Below are 26,231 nucleotides of genomic sequence, written 5' to 3' on the forward strand. Positions count from 1 at the left end.
AAAATGGATATATCAGGACGTTGTTCTATTAAAAAAAATGTACCTGGTCAGTTTATGAAAGTTGTAGAATTATTACATCTGCAAGATACCTGTAGGAGTTGTAATTCACAAGTAAAAGATCTGTAGGAAGTGTAATCCACAAGTAAAATACTGGTTTAGGCACTCAGGTAAATGCAGTGTAAAACACTGGGCCGGAACCTCTATTATGTATGGTACCTGCATAAACTCCATCCATAAAGCGTTTGGAGCTCCCCACATTCTATAAATGAATAGTAACGCTGAAACTTTGTCTACATTTTCTGATATCTGGTAGCACCAATAATTTAATGACAGGTAGAGAAGTTCACCAATTCCAACAATCATACAATTTATGAGAAAAAGATTGCAAAATTAGTTACACAGTCTTTCAATTTCTTGTTCCATCAAAAGCACAAATTCTTTTAGTTCCATCTGATTTTTCAAAATGCAAAATTAGATTAGTCAAAGGATGCATGTAAAAACTGTGAGGAGTATATGTTCCCCACATACTTAGGAAGGCAGCCATGACAGCAACATCAAATTTGAAGATGGTGCCATTGAAGAATCACACACACACACACACACACACACACACACACACACACACACACACACACACGTATGCTATGATAGCATTGATGTTGAGGCACAGGAATAAGAGGAGAAAATACATAGGTTAGTACATATTAGAACAACTTTATTCCATTTTGAAAGGATCTCTTTAGAAACCACAGCCAAAGAAACAGTGTCTTGAGCTGTGTAACAATTTTAAAGCTTTATAAGATCCTTTGGTCATTAAGATAAAGCAGCCTATTCATTATTAGTATAGACTCTTTATCAAACCCAATATTAAAAAATTTCTTGTGATATTATATAGCAATCTTTATTAAAATGTTGAGGTCAGTCTCAGTGGTGTAAGATTTTTCTGTTCACAGACTACGTGAATTACTTTTAGGCTAGAAACTGGAGGCTCTGAGGGCTGTGTGTCTATACTACTTAGTAGTGCTGTGCGTTGAATTGAATTGGAACAATAATGGTTTCTGATTCAATACAGCCCCTATCGTATGTATTTTGCATCATATTGTTTCCAATGAAAATGTCTTAATAACCAATACAATACTGGCCAATACAATACTAGCTGATATTTTCCATGTCGTATTGGACCGGATCAGAGGATCAGATGGTCTCCCCTCCTCCCCGCTGTTGTTTTGTTCCAAAGCTTGTATCATTTTGAATCTGGTGATGTTCCATATGTGGAAAATACTGAAGGGGAAAGGAAAGGAGTTTTCTGACTGACATCTATAGCTGGCCATTTCTTGAATGACTTCTCAGGCTTGCAGCTGCTGAAAGCATGCTACAGTTGGTTCCCCTGCTTTGCGGGAGAGATGTAGAAATAATACGTTATGTGTATATTAGACCATGTCTGTCTCAGGCTAAACCCTGCCCTTTTTCTAGTGATTCTTACAAGGAGCAGAGACCTTGTAGAAGCAAAGCATTCAAGCAAAGCAGAAATGTGAAAGCAGCAGCAGAAGGGAAGGGGTGCACCTCTTTCTCCAAAATCCTAGCACATACAAGTCTGCACTTCAAAGTACTCTCAGAAGGGGCTACCAGTACTTCCAAATATCTAAGTAAATCAAGGATCCAAGCGCCTAAGCAAAGCAGAAATCTGAAAAATGAGGGTGTGAGCCTGCTTCTCAGAAGCACTGGCACCAGGCACTTCTACATGAAATTGGAATGTTATCAAGCCTTAACAAGGGTTCACCATCAACTCTAACAAGGGTCTTCCATCCTGGAAAATTTCATCCTATTCTGCCTTACAGTAGTGTGTGTATTTAGATCTAGATATACTATTCAGCATTTTGGTGGTTTGCCATTATTTGCTATGGGACGATGCATTGCCCCAATATGATGCATTGGACCAATTTGATCTGGGCTACTGTTTGTATCAGGGAAACAATACAATAATATCTTGAACCGAATTGAATCTGACATTTTAACCTGAATACAGCCCTACTACTTAGGCTGAAACTGATTGTTTTCAAAGATAAAATCACTTATATTTGGGTCATCTATTTTGGGTCAACTTACTCATTGCATCTGAGCCTGAGATTCCAGAGAATCCGTTTTGTCATGTTTGAATGGAAAGATATAATCGTATGGAAAGAAGCCTGTGGAAAGTGCAGGCCCAATTACAAGCAGAACTCTTTGCCATCCTGCCTGGGTTCACCAAGATGTGTATGTGTGTGTGCTTTTTTAAGAAGTCCAAATTAACAGACCCATCCTCAAAAATATTGTTAATTGATGTGGAGCTGCCAGTATGTCTTTAACCAATTTTGTAGGGAGTTGATTTAAACAATCTGACAATTCCAGAATAATCTGGATTCAACTGGATTCCTGTATCCATGCTAGATTGGTTTCTGACAAAGTTATGGAAAAAGACTGAGCTTATGGCCTTTGTCAAAGATATTTGCCTGGAAATAGATGGGAACTCTACCCTACTAGTTATACAAGAGATCTCTCAGGATTATTTGATTCTTTTGCTTGTGAGGATTTGGTGACTTTGTTGGTGTTTGCAGAGCTCCTGTTGATGAGCTCCTACCAATCTGGGAGAAGACTGGTAAATGTGGTAAGATCCAATAACTCATCTTCATTCAAGACTTTCTCTATGAGGTTCTGTGAGGTGTTATGTTGCTTCCATCCTGGCCAGCATTTTGATATAGTTTCTTGCCAAGATCCTAAGGAGTTTAGGATTGTAGTGCCTACCAAACGCAGTTCTGTCTTCTCTTCTAATGTGATCTAGGTCCTGCCATCTCAGTATTTGGTCCTAGTGGTTAACTGGATGTGGTGGAATCGATTAAGGCAGAATTCAGAAATAATGATAGCTGACAGCTACAGTAAGCTAAACTGTGTGAGTTATCTTATAATTGATTGGGTTAATCCACACTGTCTTCCACATGGTTCACTTTGCTACTCCTGCTTTCTATTTATGGCACACTATAATCCTTTTCAGATGTGAAATGAATGTGCATAGGAGAGAAGAGCAGTATCACAATACGGTCCTCACTTGTCCTATAGCTAATGAATATATTAGGGTGCAAAAAGCCTGCCAGTGTGATGCCACTCTTCTCTATGTTGATTCTGGTTTCATATCAAAAAAATGGCATAAAATGTGAAAACAAAACAAAACGATTTGTAGAAGGCTAATAAGTGGAATCTATCATCAGGCAGGGCTTGGACAAGATTACCTTTGGATCATTTCTATCTCAAGGTTGCATATGTTCTCTGATTCTCCTTCAGTGGATCCCTTACCAGGAAAAATCTCTCTAACATGGAGCAGAAAAGTGTTTTTATGCCAGCCAAAGGCAAAAAGAGGTTCTTGCTCATGCCAAGTCATTTGGGTAGCAGCCATTGTTAAAAAATATCATATTGAGTTTATTTTAAAATAGTTTCATGGCAAAGGGGTAAAAATGCTTAGAATTGTTCATATAGCAGCCCTCTTCATTATAGTATGAGGGTTGCTTCTTGGGAATCATTCTACACTCCAGATTATGGCTACAGTATGTGTGGGGTTTTGCATTATACCTTGTTGCTTCTTTTACTATGCTGCTTAAGAAAATAGAAGTTTTCATTTTTGGAGCACAATGACACAAAAACTAAATCTGAGAGTGAGATCCTGAAAAAGTGTATTCAGAAGCAAATTCCACTGAGTTTAATGAGACACTCACAAGTAAGTGTGACTAGGACTGCAGTCTAAGGGCCAAATGACATGTTCTATTAAATGCACAATTTGACCCAGAAATGCTTTCCCTTTTTCTGTTAAAAATGCCCCCCCCATCCAGATTAAGTCAGTGGTCGGCGGTGGTGGTGGGGGGGTAACAGTTTCCCTTTGCTGTGATCCTGATCCAGATTGTGGCCCATGTAGCTGCTATTTCCTTATTTATTAATTGGTTTGTTTAATTAATTTTTATACTGCCTGGTATAAAAACCTCTAGGCGGTGTACAGAATTAAAAATATAAAACATAACACATTTAAAATTCATAAAAAGATAAAATCATAATAGATAAAAACACATTAATAACACATTTAAATTAAAAAAAATTAAATCCTTTAGGAGGAACATTCCCATTGGCACCAATGCAGCTTGCCTCCTGGTGGGGGAAATAGCAGCTGTGGGGACCCCAATTCTAATCAGGACTGCCCCCCATTCTTGCTCTGCTCTGACTGATTCAGACCCTTTGCAGCGGATTTTTAACAAAAAGCATGCAAGGTCAAGCTATACATTTAACATAGTGAGTCCTTTCTCACAGCTAGCCATGAGAGGGGTAACCCCATGGCGAAAGCACTTGGAAGGATAACCTTCCTGTCTACCAATCACTGCAACACCGAGGACCTCGATTTACTGTCGCACTGAAATGAGCAGGGAACGTGAAGCGAAAGCGCTTGGTGGGCTGTTCTTCCTGGGTTGTGCAGAGCATGTCTGGGAGCCATTTGGATGAACAACCCTCATGCACAATTGAAGGACGTCCTGGCAGCCCAGCAGGATGTCCTTCTGCAACATCAGGGCAGGTGCACTCCCGGCATGTCCCCACCTCTCTTCACATTTTGGGGCTGTGTTCATGTGAAGTGGCCCTTAAGGTTTTGGATATTTAGGTCTGTGCACCATTGTGGTATTTCTACGACCCAATAATCTCCCAGCCCAATTCATGCTTACCAGGAAAAAGAGAGGGTGGGGGAAAACAGGCTGGCAAAGCCTGCCTGGAATCCCAGAATCTTGATCTGTATTCAGAGTATATTGGGAGAGAAGCCAAGGAGAGTGTAGCCATTTCGGCATAAGGAGTTCTAAGTGGCAGGCTAAATGTTTACAGGGGCTTAACTAGCAAATCCTTTCATACAGTGGTAACCAGTGTTCCCTCTAACAGGGATTCCCAGATGTTGTTGACTATAACACCCAGAATCCCCAGCTGCAATGACTTTTCCTTGGGGATTATAGGAGTTGTAGTCAACAACATCTGGGAATTGCTGTTAGAGGGAACACTGGTAGTGACAAAGAAGAATTATGTTTGTGAATGTAAGAGGAGAATGAAGGGCAGCAGGAGAAAACCCTTTTCCCCTGAGGGTTTCATTTGGCTGCTTTCTGAGGGGTTATTGTCTTAAGAGATTTCTTATCTTCTGAAAAATCTCCTTTCCCTTGTGAAATTATCCACTCATTTTTGGTTTGATGCTAACTCTCTTACCCACATGCCTTGCTTTGTGCAGACAAAGGAAGGAGCATGGAATTTCTCTCTTTCTCATTCTCTCGCTCGCTCTCTCTTTAAGCTGCATATCTGTGAACCACTTTCAGCTAGGTATGTGGATCCTGGGTTGATCAGGGTTCTCTTCTAATTTGGCAACGGCAGCAGTTTCTGCAGGGCCTGGACTAGGCTTCTGCCAGTTAAGCTGTAGGAATTTCTCCATCAGATCAGCTCCCAGGTTGAAGATCAAAGCAAGCCAAGCTAAGCCAAAAACAATCCAGATTGCTGCTAGGCTTCTGTACACTGTGATATAGTGCTTGTTGGGATCTGTGCCTAGAAGAAAAAAATCCCAAGAAGACCACATATTAGATGTAATTCACCTGTGTTCTGTAGTAATTTGTCAATAGAATGGGCATACTTACATAAATCAGGTCACATATGTATGAAGATGAAAAGCCATGCAAAGTCAAGAGCAGGCATTCTTTCTATGTAAGTGACAGTTTCCCCAAGGGAAGTTCATTTCCCCCCAAATTAGAGAGGGTTGGTGGGGACATCCTCGATTTCAGGGACATCTTCACTTTGCTAGAATTCCCAAATAAGGGAACAGGATCCCATGCCAGGGATGGAAGACTGTGTGGGGTGGGGAACCATATGGGAAGTGGCTTCCCTAGACAGTCAGTTCCCTTGTGACAGGGTGGTGCCTCCTTGTGAGCAATTGCCTACTCATAAGGGCGTCCAAGCAAGGCAAGAGAGACAGGAAATGGGCATGGCTGAAAACTGCACATGAAAGGCCGAGAAAGGAAGAGATCAAAGAGAATGGAGCTCTGGTTTATTCAAATCTTATAGAAGGCATAGCCTTTTAGTATCCCTTAGCTCTTAACAGATATGGCTAAACATTGTGGGTTAACTGGGGGATACTGAGGACAGGGCCTCCTTTTTGGCTGGGCCAAGGTTGTGGAACTTCCTCCCCTAAGAGGCCTGACTGACCTCATCTTTCACCACCTTCAGGATATTGATGAGGACCACCTTATTTCACCCCACCTTTGAGCTGTGCTGATTGCTCTTTTAGGATATTTATTGTTGTGGATGCTCTCTGTTCTGCTGTTCTCATTTAGTATTGATTGAAATATATGATACTATGCAACTTGAAAGGCTGCCTGTCATCTTGGCTGCTTATGTTACATGTTCTTTACACAAGTTTCACTAGTGCTCCCCCAAATCACCATTGATAAGGAAGTGCTCTCAGGACATGCTACCACCATTGTTTCTATTACCTACTACATAGTCTCCAAAGCCAATAGTGCTGAGGGTGATGAAGGTAAAGTAGAAGCCTTCTCCATAACTCCAGCCTTCCACATAACTGAAGATCATTGGTGGGAAAACCAGAAAAATCAATGTTCCTGCCGTCAAAAAAAATCCCATTGTCAGAGTCTGCACCATCTGAGAAAAAGGGAGAAATTTTTCAGTTTAGTAGCACTGAGCATCTCGCAGAGATGACTTGTTCTAGTGCAGGAGTTCTTAGCCGGGGGTTCACAAACCCCCTGGGGGCTTATGGGTGTATCAATATTTGTAGAACTAAGTAGGAGAGGTGGGGCAGCAGTCAGGAACAATAACACAGCAACATAGGGGGAAGATACAGATACAGGGAACAGCTAGTAGGAAATGCTTTTTATTATAGCATGGAGGAGGACAGGAGGGACTCCGATGTTGACCCTGACTTATCTAATAAAAGACTTTTTAATATACTCCTGCTTGATCCTTTAATGAATGCAAACCCCATTTGAAACAATGGGATAGTTCTGTGGAAAATTAAATATAAATGTAAAGGTAGCTCCTCAAAAATATAATTTATCATCAAATATGGTACATCCCTTATTTTTCTTGAATTTATAAAATTTTAATTTATAAAATTATAAATGGGGTACAAGTCCTAATACTTGAGGATCTGAGGGGTCTATAGGTGCAAAAAAAGTTAAGAACACTCTATCTGAGCCCCTGGTGGCGCAGTGGTAAAACTGCCGCCCTGTAACCAGAAGGTTACAAGTTCGATCCTGACCAGGGGCTCAAGGTTGACTCAGCCTTCCATCCTTCCAAGGTCGGTAAAATGAGTACCCAGAATGTTGGGGGCAATATGCTAAGATCATTGTAAACTGCTTAGAGAGCTCTGGCTATAGAGCGGTATATAAATGTAAGTGCTATTGCTATTGCTATCTATCTATCTATCTATCTATTGGATTTATATACCGCCCTTCCAAAATGGCTCAGGGCGGTTTACAAATTAAAACAAATCACTAAAACAATAAAGAGCTAAAACAGATTAAAACAATATACAACAATTAACAATTTAAAAACATTTTAAAACAACAATTAAACAATTACAGTGATTAAAAGCCTCAAAATCGGGTTAAAATATTAAAACAAATTTTAAAACCCTGGAAAGCCAGGCCAGACAAATATGTTTTAAGGGCTCTCCTGAAGGCTAATAGAGAATTCAAATTGTGGATTTCCGCAGGGAGCGCATTCCATAGCCCGCCTCCGAGTCGCCACCAGACGAGCTGGTGGCAACTGGAGATGAACCTCTTCAGATGACTTTAATGTGCGGTCGGGATCACGCAGAAGAAGTTATCTAGTGGATAACTTACAAGATGCTCTCAAATCCGTGCTACTGAAGGGCTGCCTTGTGTTGCAGTTCCCAAGTGGGGGCTGTTGGTATACCATTTGTAAGCCCATTACTGCTTCACTGGAAAGTGACCCTCACACAGAACAAATGAAAAGAGTGACCCTCACACAGAACAAATGAAAAGATTCCCTTTGAATCATCTGCTTCTTTGAATTTTGTCTGCACTGGCTTTGAGGTCATTCAGTCCAATACCTGAGGATTAGAACTTCTTTTTGCACTTTCTTGGCCTTCCCATTCTCTATGGATCTGTTTACTTGATAAAGTGTAGGTCCAACCTTATTCACACAATTGTACATGTTCTCCTATAGACTCTTGGCATGTTTGTTGTGGTGGGGAGGCCAAGATTAATTGTCTGAGCCAGCCTGGATCACATACCAAATCAAAAGAGATAATATTTGAAGCCAGAACATGACAGAGAAGCTAGGATCAGTGAGCAGACTGGTAAAGAAAAGCAAGAAAATTCCTTCAGGGACTGGCAAGGTGGAAAGTGGGATCCAAGAACACAGCAGAACTTGGATGGGAAGCAGAGGAACAATCTAGACAAAGTTCACAGCAATAGATTACAGTGTTGTTTAGTGGCAGGCATGATTCCAGAAAGCATTTTATGGGTTTAGGGGATGCAAACGTTAACTAGGAAGATGGTGAACAGGCTTACTGAAGCAGCCAATGTCAAGAACATGAGTGCAGTTTTGCAGTAATGTGAATAAAGCTTGAGATCTGGGAGGCAACTAGAGCAAGTTCATAATCTGCTGTTCCCAAGGAACCTGACAAGTAGCATCTTTGTTCCTAGTAAATCAAAATACACAAGGAAGAAAAACCTGTTCGTGGGAAATATAAAAAAATGCCCTTCCCTTTCAATGTTGTCCACAGACCTAGAAATCTTGTTATATAGGGAAGCATTGTGAATCATGTTATATAGGGAAGCATTGTGAATCATCTCTATGATTTTTTTAAAAATGTCATATGAAATTTCAGTCTTGCAGCTTGTTTCTAGAATTTCGTATGAGCTTATGACACTGTCTTATACTGAGTCAGTCCATTAATCCACCTAGCTCAGTATTGCCTCTATCTGCACAGACTCTGGCATCAGTTCCTGAGGGTTTCACAGGCGTCTTTCCCAGCCCTACCTGGAGATGCCAGGGTCTGAACCTAGAACCTCTATATCTAAAGCATGAGCTCTGTCACTGAGGCCACAGCTGCAAGCCCTCCCCTGACTGTTTCAAACTTGATGCATTGTGGGAGTCAAGTGCTCAAGGTAAAGTGTCCAAAGGGTGTTTTGTAATTGCTCTGTCTGACACACTATGCAAAGGTACATCAGTCCAGTACACTGTGTACATGCAAGTTACACAAGGTAAGCTCATTATTTCCAGTGGTGCAAGACAGAGAGGGTGTGTTGAAGCCAGGTAGATGGGGAAGGAGTGGACAAGTAGCAAGGTTCCCTCTAAGTCATGTGCCCGTGTGTCATGCTCACAAGTTTTTTGATGTATGCCCAGTTAATTTTAGATCCCGCTCAGGTTGAATCAGGAAGGCCACACTCCGAATATATGTGTGCACACACTGCCTTGATACTACCGCCCAGTAGTGATGTGCATGGTCCGGACCGGTCCGGACTGGCACCGAGGGGGGGGGGTCTCCCTTTAAGGGCGGGGGGGTAGAACTTACCCCTCCCGCCGCTCTTCCCCCTCCGGCGCTGTAGCGTTAAGCGAAGTTTTTGGGGCGGCAGCGTTCCTCGCTGCTGTCCCTGCCCCCGTTGTTGTTTGTAAAGCCGTTGTAAGAGCACTCTTAGAGCAGCACACACGCCCGTGCGGCGGCGCGCGTGCTCAGTGGCGACAGGCGCACATGGCGGCGACAGGCACGTGCGTGCCGCCACACGCGCATGCGTGCTGCTCTAAGAGTGCTCTTACAACAGCTTTACAAACAACGACGGGGGCAGAGGCGGCAGCGAGGAACGCTGCCGCCCCAAAAACTTTGCTTAACGATACAGCACCGGAGGGGGAAGAGCGGCGGGAGGGGTAAGTTCTACCCCCCCACCCTTAAAGAGAGACCCCCCCCCTCGGTGCCGGACCGCCGGACCGGTCTGGCTCCGGACCGATCCGGAGGCCTCTTACATGGCCTCCGGACCGGTTCGTGCACACCCCTACCACCCAGAACAAAACTCATTCCACACAGAGATGAAAAAAATAAGAGGGGACACTGACAGGTGGTATCTGAGGAACGTCTGACATCATCACAAATATGCATTAGCAGGGTCTGTGGGGACGAAGCAGGAGACCTCACGCAACTCTGGCCATTTTCCTTGTACTTGCACTACTGTGCAAGAGCACTAATATTTCTGAGTGCCTCCCGTGCTCTAGAAGTGCTCTGTAAAAACGGAAAAACATTGCTGACCTCTGATCCTTCCAGATCATGGGCAGTGCATGGGAGTATTAGCACCCTTGTTAAACAGCAGAGCACAGAGATAATTGTTGTCCAGAGCAATTTGTGAAACAGTGGAATGTAAGCAAAAGCGAGTTGCACAAAGGCTCTCAGAGTGTCCTTCCAAACCCTACTAATCCACATGCTTCATTAGGATGTTGGTCATCGTGTTAGATTTAATGTATTTTTTAGTGTCGGCTTTGTGAAAATAGATGGCAAGGAATTGTCCACCATAAAGTGATAGTGGAATAGGGAAGGGAAGAAGGTGGCCTTGAGGAGCAAGGGGGACTTCATTACAAATGCTTCTCTGGTGTGGAACCCAGGGGGTCTTCTAGGCCTCCAGTGAAGGCCTTCTTTTCTTCCTAGCCATGCTTATTGCCCCAAGGGCCTGCAAACCAGCCCTTAAACGGGTATAGTGATTCCATCTTCTCCACGAGTGGCACCCCAGAAGCTCTCTCCCTTTATTCTGAGAGAAGAAGGTGGTATCTAGAGCTTCCAAAGTCCAAAAAGGATGCAATGCTCTACATAGGTTGTTACTGTCCTCCCCAAGGTACTGGCACAGCCAATTCCACAGATATCCCCAACCTCAGGAGACGTAGCAACAGCCTACATGTGCTGGGGTGAGTCCAAGATATCCTTGCCTGTGAAAGTCACATTCTGAAAAGTAATGAAAAACAACCATGATAAATAAGCAACTGTACCCGGGCTCGACCTGGCTTGTGGACCCATCCCTCCAAGTTGATCAGGTGAGAGCTGAGCCCTTTCCCCAGCTGATTGAGAAATGCCAAATTAAGGGGCACTCCAAACAAGGCATAGAATACACAAAACACCTGCCCAGGAACTGTGCTGGGGGCCAGATTTCCATAACCTGCAAAAAAAGCAAAAGGGACATGTGTGTCACTGACTCATAATGAGACTCAAAATCTGCTTCACCATCCTAAGAGTACAACTCTATAAATGCAGAAGGAAGTCCTACTGTGAAATATTATTCTAGAGTTGGAGACCAATCCCTGCCCCTAAGATTTGGGCATGCCATTGATGAGGGCCGTGATCCTGCCAATGCCAAGCAGTTTTAACTCCCATTGATTTGAAGCACTTTTTTTTTGCTCTCCCTTTGAAATCAAGGCTTAAAAGTACTTAACTTTGGCAAGTTCATGCTCCAGGTTTACACAGCCATGCTTTCAGACTTCTGTGAACATTTAAAAATGAGATTTCACGCATGCCTAGTGAGGGGGTGGTGGCGGGTTGGCTTTGGGCTCAGCAAACAACTATTTTTCTCAAAACTTGGGAAATAGCTAGAGATATTCTGAGCCCAGTTTAGGCCCTGTCGTGCTTCCAATGATGTCCAAGGGAGTGCAGCAGGGTTCATCCCCTCTCCCAAGTCCCCTGTAAACTCCCAAAGTTGCTCCCACTCACCTACCAGGCTGCTTCCCTCCTTACCTACTGATATCTGCCAGTAGCACTGAGAAATCTGTATTTTCTAGTGTTCCTGGTGCCTGGCTTGCAGCCATAGCTTCACAGTAGCTGCCAAAGTAGGGAGAGAGGGGCTCTACTTCCTTAATCCATTCCACCACCACCACCACTGTTGCAGCCTCTCTCACACCATTGGGTATGAGGAAGATTGAAGGTGGGTAGGTGAGGGGCAGTCAGGCAGGGAACACTTTATTTATTCTGTGGCTCACATTAAAATCTGACCTGGAGAAGAACTTTTGGAGCCACGGTACTCGACTCATATTTGACGTAAACATGAGTTTCGGCAGCATCACTGTGCAAAACTGACATAGTTCCATTCTGCAAGACCAGACTATTAGTCATGGAAAAGGTACTTGTAGAAATGGGTGTTGGTTGAAAATAGGATTTTTTAAACACACCTTTTGATGACTGTGGATTTTCTGGCAAAGCTCTGCAAGAACTGCTTTGTACCTTCAGTTACAAGTGACTCAGCTTTTCACAGTCCTGAAAACCCAAACTGTCCTACAGAAAGTAGGTCATCTTACCTATGGTGGTGACAACAGTCCCAGCAAAGAAGAAACTGTTGCTGAAGTCCCAGTTGCTGGGGTTGGTTGAATTTCCCTCAGGGTTAACACCTTTCTCCCAGGCCTCCATAATGACCTGAATGGAAGAGCAGACCAAGCCATCATTTATAGATGAAGAGACAGGAAAGAGTTGTCATGTCAGAAACTGGGAGGCAGTAATGGCTATTTATTTATTTATTATTTTATTGTTGCATTTCTATACCTTTCGTTAAAAGACAACCCCAAGGCGGTTTACAAAAGTTAAAAACATACAATAAAAAGATAATAAAAACATCAAGCTAAAAAATATAAAAACATAAAAAACAGGCATAAAAACAATACAAGTAAAAACACACAGAAGCAGCAGTAAAATGATTATGTAAAAGCCTGGGTAAAAAGCCAAGTTTTAACAAGCTTTCTAAAAGCCGTGATGGAGTCCGAGGAGCGAATGGCCACTGGGAGAGCATTCCAAAGTCTGGGAGCAGCAACAGAGAAGGCCCTGTCCCGAGTGTACGACAGCCGGGCCTCTCTCATTGTCGGCACCCGGAGCAGGGCCCCCTCAGATGTCCTCATCAAGCGGGAAGCAACCTTCTGGAGCAGGCGGTCCTTCAAATACCCCGGGCCCAAACCGTTAAGGGCTTTAAAGGTCAAAACCAGCACCTTGAATTGGACCCGGAAACGAACCGGCAGCAACTCTTTCAGAATGGGGGTGATGTGCTCCCAACTGGCAGCTCCGGATAGCACCCTCGCTGCCGCGTTTTGCACTAGCTGCAGTTTCCAGATATTCTTCAAGGGCAGCCCCACATAGAGCGCATTACAGTAATCCAGCCGCGATGTGACTAAGGCATGGGTAACCGTGGCCAGATCTGCCTTCTCAAGAAAGGGACGCAACTGGTGCACTAGCCGAAGCCATGCAAAGACACCCCTGGCCACCGCCTGTACCTGAGCTTCTAAAAGCAGAGCCGGGTCCAGTAGTACCCCCAAGCTGCGTACTTGCTCCTTCAAGGGGAGTGCAACCCCATCCAGAACAGGTAAAATCTCCTCATCCCGATTGGCGCTCCTACTGACCAACAGTACCTCCGTCTTATCCGGATTCAATTTCAGTTTGTTAGCCCAGATCCAGCCCATCACGGCCTCCAGCCCCCGATTCAGGACATCTACTGCCTCCCTAGGATCAGATGACAAGGAGAGATAGAGCTGAGTGTCATCTGCATATTGCTGACAACTCAGTCCAAGTCCCCGGATGACCTCTCCCAGCGGCTTCATGTAGATGTTAAACAGCATGGGGGACAAGACCGATCCCTGCGGGACCCTACAGGCCAATGGCCACGGGGCCGAGCAGTAGTCCTCCAGCACCACCTTCTGGACCCTCCCCCCAAGAAAGGACCGGAACCACCGCAACGCAGTGCCTCCGATTCCCATACTCGAGAGGCGGCCCAGAAGGATACCATGGTCGATGGTATCGAACGCCACCGAGAGGTCCAGCAGAACCAACAGGGACGCACTCCCCCTGTCTAGTTCCCGGCATAGGTCATCCACTAGAGTGACCAAGGCAGTTTCAGTCCCATACCTGGGGCGGAAACCAGATTGAAAAGGGTCCAGATAATCCGTATCATCCAAGACCCTCTGCAGCCGGGACACCACCACACACTCTATCACCTTGCCCAAAAAGGGAAGGTTAGACACAGGTCTAAAGTTATCCAGGTTGGAGGGATCAAGGGAGGGCTTTTTTAATAGTGGTCTTACCACCGCCTCCTTAAGGCACGATGGCATCCTGCCCTCCCTTAATGAAGCATTAACGATCACCTCCAGCCATCTGCCTGTCCCCTCCCTGGCAGCTTTTATTAGCCATGAAGGGCAAGGGTCAAGAGCGCACGAAGTCGCCCGCACACTGCTCAGGATCTTGTCCACATCCTCAGGCCGCACCTACTGAAAAGAATCCAGCACAACGGGACCAGATGGTACCAGAGGCACGTCTGCCAGAACTGCCAAAACTCTGGAGTCCAGGTCAGCACGGATGCGAGCGACTTTTATCTGCAAAGTGACAGGCAAACTGATCACAAAGAGCTGTAGATGACTCCTCTCCCATTGTCTGGGGGGATGTGTGGAGCAAGGTTTTTACCACATGAAACAGCTCTGTTTGTCTGCACTGAGCAGACACAATGGAGGCGGAGAAAAAACGTTTCTTTGCCGCCCCCACCGCCACGGCGTAGTCCCTAAAATGGGCTCTAGCCCGTGTTCGGTCGGATTCGAGACGACTCTTCCTCCATTGTCGTTCCAGCCGTCACCCGAGTTGCTTTATCGCCCTAAGCTCCGAGGAAAACCAAGGAGCAGATCGGGCTAAATGATTATGGATGTTTAAAGGTCACAGGTTGGCTCTCTCGCCTCTCCAGATAAGTCTTGGAGAGACCATTGCCAGTCAGCCAAAGGTAAGTAGTGCTTAGAGATGCACTGTCAGTCTGACACAGCTTAACAAGCCTGCTCCCTATATGTTAACGATTTTATGATGGTCTGAGTTGGCTTTCTGGGGTGGCCCTTCTATATCTAAGATTCCTTACTGATTCTTTGGCTCTTGCTATGGTCCAAGAAAAGGTCCTTCATTATATGATATGGAATTTAGAGAAATGCCAACAGGGAAATCTAGCCCACACAATGCCAGCAGTCAGGTCCAGCCGCTACAGAGGTCCCAGTGTCCTGTTTGCAGCTTCAGAGATGCTCAGTGTGGGTGCAAGAGGGAGGACGAGTGTGCTGGTCAAAGTACACAACGAAGGATGGTGAATTCTCATCACCTGCTATGTACTGTGGTTATGGATGCTTTTTACTGGTGAGAGATACTTCAAGGCTGAAGTGTTGGTGCCCTCTAGTGAGCTCTTTCAGAATAGCCAGCACTAGAGAAAATACACAGGTCCTTGCCGCAGGCATAAGCTCAAAAGGTGAGCTTCTTTTTAATGAGAGTACCTCTGTAAAGTGTGGAGAGATTTTCAGAACTTCAGAAGTAGTAGAAGTAGAACTTTCAGAAGTAGGTCCACCAGAGACTATATGTTTGCTTTTGGACAGAAATGTGTTAGGAACTTCAGTTAAACATGTAGTGTTGGGGAAAATAAATGCGACAAATTCAACTTCCTTGTGAAATTTATTGAAAGGCAGTATGTAAATGCTCCAAATAAATAAATAAATTTGGATTTTAATTCACTTAATTAAAGAACATTTAATTGCTCAAATCAAAATCCCACTTAAACGACAGAAAATCCCAATTAAATGAAATTACAGTTAAATGACAGAAGAACATTTCAAGTGGTGAAACAGACTTTCCCCCCTCTGAAACAATCAGATTTGGCAAGATTGGGGTTTTAAAATGAAACTTGGGATTTGTGTTCCTATTACTCTCTGTGTTGCAGTATTTAAATGTACTGTAGCAAATGTAATCCTCATTTCTTTCAGAGAAATATTCTCATCCAGAATTATGACATTTCTGCTGCATTTATAAACTTTTCTGAACTGTTTATTCAATTAAATTTATCTAATGTACATCATTTTGTCTTAACAAAGGTATGTATGTCTACTGAAGCTTGTTGGAAACGGGTGTTGCATGAAGTCAGTGAGTGCTTTGAGGATACAGCAGTTCAGCTTAAGCAAAAGGTTAAAAATAGCAAAAGGAAACTCTTGGTGGTGCTGCATGTAATAATCAGGTCAGTGGAATAATAATTTCTCATTGTTTAGCTGATCTCTAAAGCAGGAGGGAGGGCGGGAGATAGATAGATGAAAGGTTAAATTTCTTTCTGTTTTGCACAGAAGTTAGTAATGGGGGAGATGTGTATCGCTTTAGTAGGGAAAAGGGGATATATAGAGGTAACATAAATATTATCTTCGACATACTTAGTATAAGGAGTAGGTGAGGCTTAGGAAATAACATAAGCACAATAGCACATGATTCTCTGAGAACTGTGGTGCTTTCAAAATGGCCATGTTCCTACCTATCCCACCATTTTCAGCACCAACTTAGTAGAGGAAATACTATCAATAGAGCATATTATTTTGGGTTTGGATCTCTCCAAACTGGGGGAGTGGGTGACAAAGTGGCAAATGCGGTTCAATGTTGGCAAGTGTAAAGTGATGCACATTGGGACGAAAAACCCCAACTTCAAGTATACGCTGATGGGATCTGAGCTGTCGGTGACTGACCAGGAGAGGGATCTTGGGGTTGTGGTGGACAGCTCGTTGAAAGTGTCGACTCAATGTGCAGCAGCTGTGAAAAAGGCCAATTCCATGCTATGGATTAGGAAGGGGATTGAACATAAAACAGCTAATATTATAATGCCCTTATACAAAACTATGGTGCGACAACACTTGGAGTACTGTGTACAATTCTGGTCACCACATCAAAAAAAGGGCATTGTAGAACTGGAAAAGGTGCAGAAGAGGGCAACCAAGATGATCAGGGGCCTAGAGCACCTTTCTTATGAGGCAAGACTACAACACCAGGGGCTTTTTAGTTTAGAAAAAAGACGACTGCGGGGAGACATGATAGAGGTCTGTACAATCATGCATGGTGTGGAGAAAGTGGATAGAGAGAAATTCTTCTCCCTCTCCCATAACACTAGAACCAGGGGTCATCCCATGAAATTGATTGCCAGGAAATCTAGGACCAACAAACGGAAGTACTTTTTCACACAATGTATAATCCACTTGTGGAACTCTCTGCCACGAGATGTGGTGACAGCCAACAACCTGGATGGCTTTAAGAAGGGTTTGGATAACTTCATGGAGGAGAAGTCTATCAACGGCTACTAGTCAGAGGGCTGTGGGCCACCTCCATCCTCAAAGGCAGGATGCCTCTGAGTACCAGTTGCAGGGGAGTAACAGCAGGAGAGAGGGCATGTCTCAACTCCTGCCTGTGGCTCCCAGAGGCATCTGGTGGGCCACTGTGTGAAACAGGATGCTGGACTAGATGGGCCTTCGGCCTGATCCAGCAGGGCTATTCTTATGTTCTATTAGTATTAGTAGATAAATAATAATAGCACATATAGGTGAGAAATTCGCTTGGCTTGAGCATGTCTATTGGACTTTAAAAGAGCAGTATAACCTCTGAATTATTATTCCGGCTCTCTGGAAAAGGTCAGAGTCCTTTTTTCTATGTCTATAATTCCATTTTCCACACAAAGTCAAGTTCCATACTTCTGATCAAGCTCATCTTATAACAAATGGTCTAAGTTCATAGCTTCTAGATCAACTCTCAACTTGTTGTTCCACCAGTGGTATAAAACTAGGTGTGTTAAGGAAGCATATAGCCCACCACAAAAATGATATTCATCTACATCAGGGCTGCTCAACATCAGCCCTCCTGCCCATGTTGGCCTACAGTTCCCATAATCCCTGGCTGTTGGCCACTGTGCCTGGGGACTGTGGGAGATGTAGTCCAAAAACAGCTGGGGGTGGGGCCTAAGTTGAGCAGGCCTGATCTACATCAAAGAATGTTCTCTGCACAGGTACAGAAATGGAAAACCCACGATTGACATACACATATCAGGTGATATGAAAGGTCAAGGAATAAGGGGAAGCTTAAGAAATAAGGGTTCTAGTCAATCAATATTCCAATAAACAAGAAAAGGACAAAATGAGGAGAGAGCGGGTAATACTTGCTATTCTCCCCGACCTATGCTTGTTCAATAGAATTTGTGACCTTATGTGCATACAATGAGCTAGCCTGCATGATCAATATGGGTACAGTTTGTGCATGCAAAGGGTTTAACTGAATGCACACAAGTTGTGGACAGAGCCCGTGGGTACAATCCTCACATCCCTCAGAACATTTTATTAATTATTATTGACACATACCATAGTCAGTGGCTGACATGATGCACAGCATTACAGAGCCATAATGCTGTAGGCTGGGTCTGCAGTGGCCTTCTAAGCAAGCCCTGACACTGTTCAGAAACAGACGAGGAAGAAATGGTTCCACAGGTTTCCCCTCTGCTGTGAATGAGGAAAGCCGCAGAAATGAGGCTTTCATATCCACTGCTTCTGAACAGTGTTCTCACATCCCTCAGAACATTTTATTAATTATTATTATTATTTACAAATATTTAACTACTACTACTACTACTACTACTACTACTACTACTACTACTATAAATCTAGCAAAAGTAGAAAAATCAACCACAAACAGCAAGTGCCGCCTTTGTAAAGAAGCAGATGAAACCGTGGACCACCTAATCAGCTGTTGTAAAAAGATTGCACAGACTGACTACAAACAAAGGCATGACAAGGTAGCAGGGATGATACACTGGAACATCTGCAAAAATACAAGCTACCTGTAGCCAAGAATTGGTGGGACCATGAAATTGAAAAAGTTGAAGAAAATGAAGATGTAAAAATATTATGGGACTTCCGACTACAAACAGACAAACATCTGCCACACAATACACCAGATATAACTGTAGTGGAGAAGAAAGAAAAACAAGTTAAAATAATTGACATAGCAATACCAGGGGATAGCAGAATAGAAGAAAAAGAAATAGAAAAAATCACCAAATACAAAGATCTTCAAATTGAAATTGAAAGGCTGTGGCAGAAAAAGACCAAAATAATCCCAGTGGTAATTGGCGCCCTGGGTGCAGTTCCAAAAGACCTTGAAGAGCACCTCAACACCATAGGGGCCACAGAAATCACCATCAACCAATTACAAAAAGCAGCTTTACTACGAACAGCCTATATTCTGCGACGATATCTATAACAACAGCAACAACATCGACAATAAAATTCTGGCATCCCAGGTCCTTGGGAAGGACTCGATGTTTGGATAAAACAAACCAGTCAATAACACCTGTCTGACTGTGTAAAATAATATAAATCTTATAAACAAGTTGAACCTGCACTTCAGCTTTCCCACCCCCTCAGTCAGCCTTCCCCACCCCAGAGACTTGGTGGGGCGGCAGAAGGCCCTCTCCCTCGGCCTTTCTCCCAAGCTCGGCCTCCCGCAAGACTTTGCTTGGCCGTTCGTCCCCCTGCTCGCCTTTGCTCGCTAGGGATGTGCCCGAAACGTTTCGGAGGCCATTATGAAGGCCTCCGAAACGTTTCGGCACTGGGGGCGTTTCGGCGTTTCGTTGCCAACGGGGGGTAGCGCTTTAAGCGCGGGGGAGGGTGTACTCACCCCTCCCGCCGCATTTTCCCCACCGGCGCGCTGTCATTTTGAAGCCCCTCGGGGCAGCAGCGTTCCTCCCTGCCGCCCCGTTTGCCCCGTTGGCCGGAAGTGGCCGGAAGTCGCGAGCGCGCGTGCGCCCGTCGTGCGTGCACGTGCACATGGCAGAAGGGCACGCGCGCACATACGGCGGGCGCACGCGCGCTCGCGACTTCCGGCCACTTCCGGCCAACGGGGCAAACGGGGCGGCAGGGAGGAACGCTGCCGCCCCGAGGGGCTTCAAAATGACAGCGAGCCGGCGGGGGAAATGTGGCGGGAGGGGTGAATACACCCTCCCCTGCACTTAAAGCACTACCCCCCGTCAGCAAAGACGATCTTTGTGCACATCCCTATTGCTCGCTGCTTGGCAGCTGCTTTCCCTGCCCACCCGCCACTCACCCGTTCCTTCCCCTGCTCACCACTCGCTCTTTGCTTCCCCCCACCCCGCTTGTCGCTTGGCAGTTGCTTTCCCCCACCCACTTACCCGTTCCTCCCTCCCACTTGCCTTTGGCCTCCCCCGTGCCTCCCCCCACCCCACTCGCCACTCAGCAGTTGCTCTCCCCCGTTTGCTTGTTCGTCCCCCCACTCGCCCTTTGGCCTTTTGGTCACCCGCTTGCCTGTTGCTTCCCCCCAACTCAGCCCTCTGTCCCATCTCCTCACCCTGCCTTAAGCCACCCCATGGTCAGCAACAACAGATCGTGGCTGCAGCGGGGGGCAGGCCCTTCGGTTGTGGCTGGGGGGGGGGGCTTGCCATGCACGACCTTAGCATATTAAATGTATAGATGTGTGGATAGGTTAATATAAAACACTGCTACCTGAGCAAAGAGACACCTTTTAAAGTGATGATTCTCTTCTATTTAGTAAGGGCAGAGAAAATGTTCCTATCCAGCCTCAGCACAGCATCTCTCCAGTGGCTGTTGCTGGTGTCTACCTTATGTTTCCTTTTAGACTATGAGCCTTTTGGGCACATGGAACCATCTTATTTTATTTATTTATCACTTATTTATTTATGTACATTGCTTTGGGCACATTGTCGAATTACAGTATATAAATATTTGTAACTAGCTGAACCCATACAGAGCATCTGTGCGCTAGTGCACTCAGCCTTTGGTCCCCCCCATTACCCATTCTTCCCTCCCTCTGTTCTCCCATTCCTCCCTCCCCCCACTCAGCAGTCGCCCGTTCCTTCCCTGCAGCCACTCGCTGGTCTCCCATTCATCTCTCCCTCCGCTTGCTCGTTCATCCCTCCTAAAGAGGCACCTACAGTCTCTTTACCAGCCCCAGGTGGAATGACCTGTTGCGTCACTTTGCCCCTTCTGTGTCCGCCTCATTTTTTTCTGGTGTCACCACTGATTGGACTGTGGCTTAATTAAAGCACTTACCCTGCTGAATAGATAACAGTACTGTTGGATGTGACTTGTGGGGGAAGAGGTGTGCTTAATCAGTGCCCCATTCACAGGGTTCATTTCTGAACAGCACAATTTTTGTACATAGGAAACCACATTTAAAAGAACAATCTATGCACAGAACACATTTCAGGGCAAGAATGCCCACTCAGGAACAGGAAAGGAGGGAAAACATTTATAGAGAGGTCTTGTTTCTCTGTATTGTGTTTATTGCTTCCCAAAGAGCTTATAGGGATGGGAGGAAATCTTCCCCTTCTTTCCCACAGTTTTGTAAACAATCTTGAGGAAATAATAAAAGTAATGGAGCCCTTTCTTGAGATTGGAGAGAAAAGCCTCAAGGGAGAGTGGAGAGGAAGCCCCTAAAAGTTTACCTCCTTTGGCAGTGCAGAGGGCTTGGGGGGGGGGTGTCACCCTGCCCTCCCAGAACTCCCATAATGCACCATGCAAGTGCATGTGCATTGTGAGCATTCCCCCAATGCTGATCAGGAGCCCGTAGACTCCTAGTCCCGGCTGCAAACAGCCAGGGCTGGCAGGCAATTTAAAAAACTAGTTGGGCCAGGCACAGAGCATCTGTGCCTCCACCCTCCACTGCCTTTTTCTCCCCCTGCCCGGCTTTCTGGCTGGCTGGCCCGTTTCTCCCCTTGCCCACTTCTCGCCCCTCATGCTTTCTGGCTTGCGAGCTGGCCAGCCCGCTTCTTCTTCCCCCTGCCCTGCTGACTGGGCTTTCTGGCCAACCAACCTACTTCTTCTCCCACTCCCGTGCTTTCTGACTGGCGAGCCAACCGGAAAGTCAGCCTATCACCTCCTCCCGCCCACCTGACCTTCTCCCTGCGGCTGGGCTGGCCTGACACCGCCTTCTCCTCCCTGAGGCTGGTCTGGCCCAATGCTGCCTCCTGCTCCTGGCAGCTGGCCCGCCCCGCTACCGCCTCCTGCTCCCAGCAGCCGGGCCGGCCCGCCGCCTCCTCCAGCCAGCATAGCTATTCCCCCGCCCCCGGTCTCTGTTGCTATCCTATCCTGCAGCTGCTTGAGAACTCTCGCGAGAGCTGCCACACATGAGATTAACAATGGGTACATTTAAGAGAATTATATATAAAGAAGATAATAAATCTTGGCTTTTTACCCAGGCTTTTATATGATTGTCTCTATTGCTGCTTCTTTGTATATTGTATTTTGTATAGTGATTTTATGCTTGTATTTTAAATCTTTGTCAGACTCATGTTTTTATATTTTAGATTAATATTTTAATTGTGTATTTTTATAGTCTTGTTTTAATTTTTCTGTGAACTGTCTTGGGATTGTTTTACTGAATGGCGGTATATAAATTTAACAATCAATAAATAAACAAAATGAACAAAATACCTCTCTTCAACCTAAGTTCTCAAAGCAGTTTACATATGAAAATAAATAATACATAAATAAGATGGTCCCCTGTCCCCAAAGGGCTCACAATCTAAAAATAAACACAAGGCAGATACCAGCAACAGCCACTGGAGGGATGCTGTGCTGGGGTTGGATAGGGCCAGTTGATCCCCCCCTGCTAAATTTAAGACAATCACCACTTTAAAGGGTGTTTCTTTGCTCAGTTAGCAGGGGTCTAACTGTTTTTCAACAAAAAAAGTTTTCAGAGCAAAAGGTATAAGAAAATTATTCTCTGTCTCAAAAGAGCATACAATCTAAGATGCATGTGTGCACATACATAGATGTGCGCATGCACACACAAAGAAGACACCAGCATTAGACACTGAAGACCGTGAAGAGACACCTTGCTGGACTGAATAGGGGCAGTTGTTCTCCTCTGCCCAATATGAAACGTACCACTTTAAAAGGTGCTTCTTTGCCTAGTTAGAAGAGCTTAATGATGTTATATTTAGATGTTAAAAAATAATGAGTACCATCCAGACGAAGTTAATCATGACTTAGTCCCATTGAAATTAATGGGATTTAAGTTCAGCATGACTAACTTGTCATTGATTTAAATGGTGCTTAGTCATGAAATGTTGCCCAGTGTTTGGCTTGTAAGTACCCCTGGGGGGGTAAAAGAGCAAGGTGTTTGTTTTTAAATAAATCAAACAATCTAGTAGTTACCTGTGACACTCACACTACCGTGCTCCCACACAGCTACCACAATAGCAATGAATGCACTTATAGGGAGGGGAAGAATAACATTTTTCCAGGTACAAAATTTAGACATTTGAATGCTGAAAAATAACAATATTCATTCAGCAGAAGGAGCAGCCTTTAAGCGAGACATGCAGTGAAAGAGAAATAATTGTGTATTTACTGCTCAGTAAAACAGATTGTGCAGAGAGGCCATGGCCTTTGCCATAATAAACCCGGCAGGCATTATTTATTGTTACCATCAGTTATTCATCTGTTTTTCCTTTGGTCCTGTTCTTTGTTTTAGTTGCATGCTTGTGATATTTTATGTTTTAAAAAATCATTTTACATAATCTTGTAAAAGAAATTGATCGATGTTGTGAAATGGGTCTTGTAAGGGCCAAAATGCAGGATTTAAATACTTAAGTAGATAAATAACATTTTCTTTCTGTATTGTGTAGCTTACTCTAAATAGGAACCATAGACATAATTTTTTCTAGGGCAAGTACTGTTCATAGAAAGTGCTAGTGCTGTTCACAGTGATTACAAGGATTCAGATTTTACCCAAGTTGAGAAACCAAACTTCCTTTGCATGTGTCTGCCTTGCACCACTAAATATTCACTCTCTACATCAAGCAACCATTTATCACGATTAGCTGTGTACAGTATCTTCTTCCTAGGGTCCCAAGATGTTGGAGGATAAGAGTTGGAGTGGGGTTTTTAAAAGTAAAATTTATTTTTGCAGAATCAAAGGTGGAATAGAGGTAATGGGATGAAAGAAAGGTACTGGAGAGGTGGAATAGAGGTACTGGACTAGTATCATTGTGAGACAGATATTAGGTGCATATTTGTTAAGGGCTAGGGAAAAGAGAGCGAGAGCGAGAGACAGACAGCACACCAAATGATGCCAGGAGGCAAAATGGCTGATGTGAAAGGGCACTAGTTTCTCATTAGTGGGTTGCTTTTTAAACCTTCCTGGCATTTGCTATTCATTTTGGTTAACAGTTTTCATTCAACCTCTATGGCTACAAACCTCTCTGCAATGAAAGAAGCAGTGGGCTGGAAGGAATGGAAGGCCAAGGCCAACCTCCTGTCTAAGCCAGGATCCACCAGGCACCTGTCCCACAGATTAATTTACATACTGTGGATGGGCCCAATATTGACTCCTTGAGTAGAGCTACCAGAGCACTCACATCCTGATTGCTCTCCTTACCTGCACAAACTGCTCCAAGGCTTGCCGATCCAAGCACGTGTAGTTTTGCAGGAACTTCAGTTTCTCCATTTGGAACTGGTTCCGAGTCTTGGCTTCCGCCTGTTTTTCCAGTAACTGAAACACCACGGCACCCAGGAGGAGGTAGAAAAGATACCCCAGCACCAGAGTCAAAGTCCAGTTGAGCTGCCGGTTGCACACGATCAGGTGCGGCATGGCTACTGCTAGGAAGGCACAGCCAACCTAGTTAAACCGAGCCGAACTGAGTGCTGCTTGGGTTAATGTTTCTGTTCCAAGAGGCACGGAAGAATAGCATGGTTGTATTTTCAGCACACGCTGCTAAGATTCTGTTTTATGAGCATCAGGCCTGGACAACATGAGACTAATGCAAACAGATTTCACTCCCTTGTCCCTTTATCTTCAGCGGTGAGCAAAACACTTATTATTGTTAACACTTGATATAGCGGTTTGTCATTCAAAGATGATAACATACTTTTAGGTATCCATGGGTGGACAATCCTTTTTTAAACACATGAAGCTGATCTTTTTGATTTTCTGGATGGGCTGACTGAGGTAGAAAGTTACAGAGCAACTTACCTCAAGTCACCGAGTGAGGTGGCAGCAGAGCCAGTGGCAAACAGCAGGAGATGTGATGTTCAACACTTTGCTGTAACCACTAGGACACAGGATGAGGATGCTCAAATAATGTCTCTAGTTATGGATGATCCCCCCAAACAAAGAGCTGCCCCCCGCAAAGTCAGTAGCTGTGGCCTTGCGTATGCTAAGCTAGAGAATCCCATTGTGCACAACATAATGGAGCTCACAAGCTTCTTCTTGTTGGCCTAATTACCAAATAGCTCTCCTCTCTTAACCTTAGCAAGTTCACTGCCCAGCTTCTCTGCTGCATTATTTCTTACTTGATGAAGTCCCGATTTCTCCGGTTGGAGCCTCTTCTGTTTGCAGCTTCCCGTCTCTAGGTTGCCCTTTCAGTCTGAGTGGGGTGTATGTGTGGGAAGCAGGCTAAAGGTTAATCGTTAGCTCAGATAGTTCCACAGATTTTGCCTGAAGGAAGCAATGATGATCACAGATAGAAAGGAACAGAAAACCCCCTCTGTTAATGTCAGGAATTGTCTTGCATGGGCCAGTCGACATGGCAAACATTGCAAGGTGACTGGGAGCCAAACTACATGTTCTGTTCAATAGGTTGTCAAGCGGTGTGTTTAAAACTGGCAAAATTGGGCATGGGGCCATAGCTCGGTGGTAGAGCATCTGCTTTGTACCCAGAAGGTCCGGTTCCTGGCATCTTCAGGTAGGGCTGGGAAAGAATCCTGCCTGAAACCTTGGAGGGCTGCTGAGAGCCAGCGTGGTATAGTGGTTAGAGTGCTGGACTAGGACCGGGGAGACCCGAGTTCAAATCCCCATTCAGCCATGAAACTAGCTGGGTGACTCTGGGCCAGTCACTTCTCTCTCAGCCTAACCTACTTCACAGGGTTGTTGTGAAAGGCAACTCAAGTATGTAGTACACCGCTCTGGGCTCCTTGGAGGAAGAGCGGGATATAAATGTAATAATAATAATAATAATAATAATAATAATAGTCAGTGTAGACAGTACGGAGTCCCATGGAACAGTGATCTGACCTGGCATGAGGTAGCTTCTTATGCTCCTCTTTAATAAGAAACAGCTGCAGGGGATGTAAACCAGGCCCCAATGTCAATATTTGCCCCCAATGTGTGGGCAAATAGCAGTTTCAAGGGTGCTTTTCAATGGGAAAAGAGCACAGAGGGAAGGGTGACCTCCTTCTGCATGCTATGGTTCCAATCAGGATTGCCCCCATGGCTGCTGTTGTTGTTAAACAAGACATTGCCAGTCTTAAACGTGTCTCTCAACACATTTAATATAATATGTGATTTGTCCCTGATACACTTAGCATGCCAGTAACATCTACAAAACACTGGCTGACATGATGCACAGCATTACGGA

The 26,231-nt window shown here is 44.7% G+C and overlaps 1 protein-coding gene across 1 annotated transcript; it reads right to left on the reverse strand.

The window, feature by feature from the left end:
* Window positions 1–5,356: 5,356 nt before the first annotated feature.
* On the reverse strand, window positions 5,357–24,466 carry KCNK16 (potassium two pore domain channel subfamily K member 16). Its single transcript, XM_053283188.1, has 5 exons — window positions 24,254–24,466; window positions 12,343–12,457; window positions 11,047–11,213; window positions 6,525–6,690; window positions 5,357–5,583 (listed from the first exon to the last, which is right to left on the reverse strand). The coding sequence occupies exons 1-5, from the start codon at window positions 24,464–24,466 to the stop codon at window positions 5,357–5,359; spliced, it is 888 nt and encodes a 295-aa protein (XP_053139163.1).
* Between the last annotated feature and the right edge of the window lie 1,765 nt (window positions 24,467–26,231).

This window comes from Hemicordylus capensis, chromosome 1 (assembly GCF_027244095.1).
Source record: "Hemicordylus capensis ecotype Gifberg chromosome 1, rHemCap1.1.pri, whole genome shotgun sequence".
NCBI lineage: Eukaryota > Metazoa > Chordata > Lepidosauria > Squamata > Cordylidae > Hemicordylus > Hemicordylus capensis.

Bases quoted from the DNA above. Each gene is read 5' to 3' on its own strand.
- KCNK16 (XM_053283188.1), bottom strand. From the start codon at position 24,466: ATGCCGCACCTGATCGTGTGCAACCGGCAGCTCAACTGGACTTTGACT. The intron at 11,214-12,342 runs GTAAGATGACCT...CTTTTTTTGCAG, and splicing joins GACTGTTGTCACCACCATAG to GTTATGGAAATCTGGCCCCC. The intron at 6,691-11,046 runs GTACAGTTGCTT...CCTTTTTCTCAG, and splicing joins ACAAGCCAGGTCGAGCCCGG to ATGGTGCAGACTCTGACAAT.